Below are 4,108 nucleotides of genomic sequence, written 5' to 3' on the forward strand. Positions count from 1 at the left end.
TAGGGGCCCATGATGGAGGGGGGCCCAGAGAGGCCCCTAATGATGATGAAATTATAATACAGAAAAAATAATGACACTAAGTTATTAACTAACATATAATCACACATGTTTTATTTTCCATGTCCTGGTAACAATTAACCATTAAAATGCATAATTGTATGTAAAATAGCATCAAAAATTTTTGCCGCTGTGTTGGGGGCCCTGTAAAGATTCTTTTCATGGGGCCCAAAATCCCTAGCGGCGCCCCTGGCTATACATATCAAGTATCTACATTTCTATAGGAACATCCCGCTCTGTGCTGGCGGGTCAGATCTGATAATGGCCCCAAAAGAAAAGGAGGGAGGAACAGAAAGTGCGCGCTTGGAGACGGTTTGTCTGTTGCGCGCACCTCCCCTCTCCAACGCGCAAAGAGCTTCTTCCTCTCGCCTGCTGCTTGCAATCCCTCCTCTTCATGCCAGAGCCCGCAGCTGTCTCTGCTGCGTCCCACTGCTGCTTACTGCTGCTGCTGTGGGACACCACCGACGGAGGAACTATATAATAATAATCCACTTGAAGTGTCTGCGCAAACCTGAAGGATTATCGCAACTTTAAAACAATTCCCAACACAGGTTTTGGGGGGAGGGAGGGAGGGGGGGGGGTTTGCTGAATGGAGACACCTGACAGCTCATAACGCCATGGCAGCGTGTTGACTGACATCTTTGCAGCAGTGACGGCTATAGGAATGTGGAATTCAAGTCTGTCTCAGCGGTGAGTGTTTGTAATAACGTTTTGAAATGCCTGTTTTTTTCTGTGTGTGTACAAAGTGTTAGTCGGATTACGCGTGGGGCGTTACGCAGAATGAAGTTTGGAGTTTAAAGCGTCGAGTCTTGTTTTTGAGTGCAAACCACGTTTACGATTTAAAGACAAAACATTTATAGCATAGAAACAACCAGTCGCGTATATATTTAACCTATTATTAGTACTTTAATACCAAATATATAAGCTTGGACATGAAACATTTCCTCATCTGTCCATCCCTCTCACGCAGTAAAAGGACCTTCCTCTGCCCCTGACACCATGACCACAGACCTGAACTTGACCTCCCTGCTGAATGTAACCGATTTCCACAATCACACCAGAGGATGTTCCCTCACCAGGACCGGTTTCCAGTTCTACTACCTGCCCACTGTTTACATCATGGTCTTCATCACGGGGCTGGTGGGCAACAGCCTGGCCATCTGGATGTTCGTGTGCCACATGAGACCCTGGAGCAGCATCTCCGTCTACATGTTCAACCTGGCGCTGGCTGACTTCTGCTACGTGCTCTCCCTGCCCTTCCTCATCTTCTACTACTTTAACAAAACAGACTGGATATTCGGGGATGTCCTGTGCCGACTGCAGCGCTTCATCTTCCATGTGAATCTGTACGGGAGTATCTTGTTTCTGACCTGTATCAGTGTGCACAGGTACACCGGGGTTGTTCACCCGCTCAAGTCTCTGGGAAGACTGAAGAAGAAAAATGCGGTTATTACCAGCGCGTTGGTGTGGGCAGTGGTTGTTATAGCGATCTCCCCCATCCTGTATTATTCCAGGACTGGCTTGAAGCGCAACGCCACCACTTGTTATGACACCACCACTGAGGACGAGTTACCTGGTTATTTCATCTACAGCATGACTTTGACTGTGTTTGGGTTCTGCATCCCCTTCATCATCATATTGTGTTGCTATGGCATGATTGTCAAAGCGTTGATCTGCAACGATATGAACAACGCGCCCCTGCGGCAGAAGTCCATCCACCTGGTCATCATAGTCCTGGCAGTCTTCGCCGTCTCCTACCTGCCTTTCCACGTGATGAAGAACCTCAACATGAGGGCCCGGCTGTACTTCCAGGGCCCTGACATGTGTGATTTTAATAACCGCGTCTACGCCACCTACCAGGTGACGCGGGGGCTGGCCAGCCTCAATAGCTGCGTGGATCCTATTCTTTACTTCCTGGCTGGTGATACCTTCAGGAGGAAGCTGTCACGGGCCACTAAAAAGCCCTCCAGGAAGGGGGACAACGTCCTTCAGTCCAAGAGCGAGGAGACGGCTCTCAACAGCCTGGCAGAGTATGTGGAGAATGGGGACCGGAGGCTGTGACAGGGCACATCTGTGTGCCTTTGTATGGGTGCGGATCTCTGTTGGCTTTCGAGACCGTGACGGACTTTGTATTGAATCAATAAATGCACTGTGTGGACTGAAGGCTGTGTGTAAAACTTAATGGTTGATGGCTTATAGAACTGTAGGAGAAAAAATACTTCATTTAACCCTGTGATAACCACGCAGCCTGTCGTTGTTGATAAGCTATCGTACTGTATCGTCCTGTACATGTATCGTACTCTTAATGTTAGAGCCATCACTCTTCATTCTTAGCGAGTAGACGGTGTTGCTTACACTTTGGACAGAATTAACATTATGATCGAGCAAGCTGGGGGGAAATGGGTGTCCCTACAAGCTGTGATGTCTCGTTCATCAATTTGTTCTGGAAAAAGAACGGGACCGAGAACGGATTGCGCCTCCTCTAGTCGACGAGATGATGCTTAATCAATAGCTATTAAGCAGAAGAGAGCTTGTGTTTAAGGAGGTGTATCTGCGATGGCTTGGAGAGGGGGAAAAAAGTAAATGCACTGAACCTGAGACTGCTGCATGGATGTGCCGTGCACACATTGTAATGCACTATGACCGGGGACTCTCTGCTCAGAGGGCTACCTATCACTCCTCATTTCTTTCTCCATCTAGTACTGACTGGGGCGAGCAATGTGGTCGACTAGTTTTTCATTTTGACAGCTCTGAGGTTAAGATCCACAACGGCTCTGTTACCACAACCTTCCTCTCCTTGTTAACATGTTCCTTACAGAAAAAAAGAGAAGATAATACATACAGTATTTTTGTGTATATGATATTACGATGAATGTTTTTTTTGTTTGTTAGGGTGTGCTGTACAGGATGTTGTGATGTTCCAGATCAATCTGTGTTGTTAACTGTTTTGTTCAAGTCGTAGTCACTGATCCAGACCTTTAGTGCATGAGCCCACGATCAAATACCATCAGTGAAACAGCAGGTTTCAAACTATTCTAATGTTTATTGCCGCATAGGGAATAAATAATGTCTTGTAAATGAGCATAACAGACACACACTCAATCACCTGCTTTGTGACTCCACCATATTGAAGACTTGTTTGTATGAGATACCTCAAAGTAAATACTGCACTATGTCCGTGTTTTGACAGATAATAATTTCTCTCTTGCGTCTGCTGTAATCACTGTGGAGAAATGAATGTGGAGTGTATATTTCAGCCTGGACTACATAGGTGTTTGATGTCCGTACTAATACATTTGTTAATCTGTTATGTGGTCAGCTATTGCCGAGAAAGGAAGTGAATCACCTGTACAAGATATTTGGGGCCACGTGTATCTTTGTCAATAAATTTTTATATTTAAAACATGTCAGACAATGGAATAGGACTCGCATATTTCTTTCAAGATGGTGGTTCATTATAAGTCTATAATTTGTAGCATTTATGTATCCCTCTTAATGCCTGCTGCACGTGTCCTTAACTAAATGTGTGCACTGTTAGGCTGAGTGAACAAACACTATTTGGTTGTGGAGACGGTCCCTGCTCCTCTTTCTCTGCGCTCCTGTTGAATTTATTTCTCAACACAGCCAGGAGGAAGCGATGGGACGAGGGAGGAATAGAGAGTGGCACCTTTTTCTCCTGGCTTCTCCCAAGACAGCTTTTGTGCCCGTCACAATGGTGTGGAGTTATTGATGCGGACAGGGGTGTGAGGCTGTCGCCAGGACCCCCGGGGCTGCGTGCTGTTGTGGGCACAGGAAACCGAACCAACCCTCTTCCTCCAAACAGAGATCATGAATACAAACAGCTTTTGATTTCCTGGCTTTGAGGCGCAAACTGCTTAGCTGGACTTGGCAAGCGAGTGTCTTTGTGTGTGTGTGTGTGTGTGTGTGTGTGTGTGTGTAGGTGTGTGTGTGAGTGTGTCTCTTTGTTAGGGAGCCTGGAGGCAAAGGAGAACTCATTCGAGTTAGGTGGCTGTTATTGCCGTGATATCTGTTTGTTGGTCATTGGCTGAGG

At 46.4% G+C, this 4,108-nt stretch overlaps 1 protein-coding gene across 1 annotated transcript; it reads left to right on the top strand.

The window, feature by feature from the left end:
- Positions 1 to 639: 639 nt before the first annotated feature.
- Positions 640 to 3,423, top strand: p2ry1 (purinergic receptor P2Y1). The gene is made up of 2 exons (XM_054601295.1): positions 640 to 747; positions 1,028 to 3,423. The coding sequence occupies exon 2, from the start codon at positions 1,057 to 1,059 to the stop codon at positions 2,116 to 2,118; it is 1,062 nt and encodes a 353-aa protein (XP_054457270.1). The 5' UTR covers positions 640 to 747; positions 1,028 to 1,056; the 3' UTR covers positions 2,119 to 3,423.
- The last annotated feature ends 685 nt before the right edge of the window (positions 3,424 to 4,108 follow it).

The sequence above is a fragment of the Anoplopoma fimbria genome, chromosome 1, assembly GCF_027596085.1.
Source record: "Anoplopoma fimbria isolate UVic2021 breed Golden Eagle Sablefish chromosome 1, Afim_UVic_2022, whole genome shotgun sequence".
NCBI lineage: Eukaryota > Metazoa > Chordata > Actinopteri > Perciformes > Anoplopomatidae > Anoplopoma > Anoplopoma fimbria.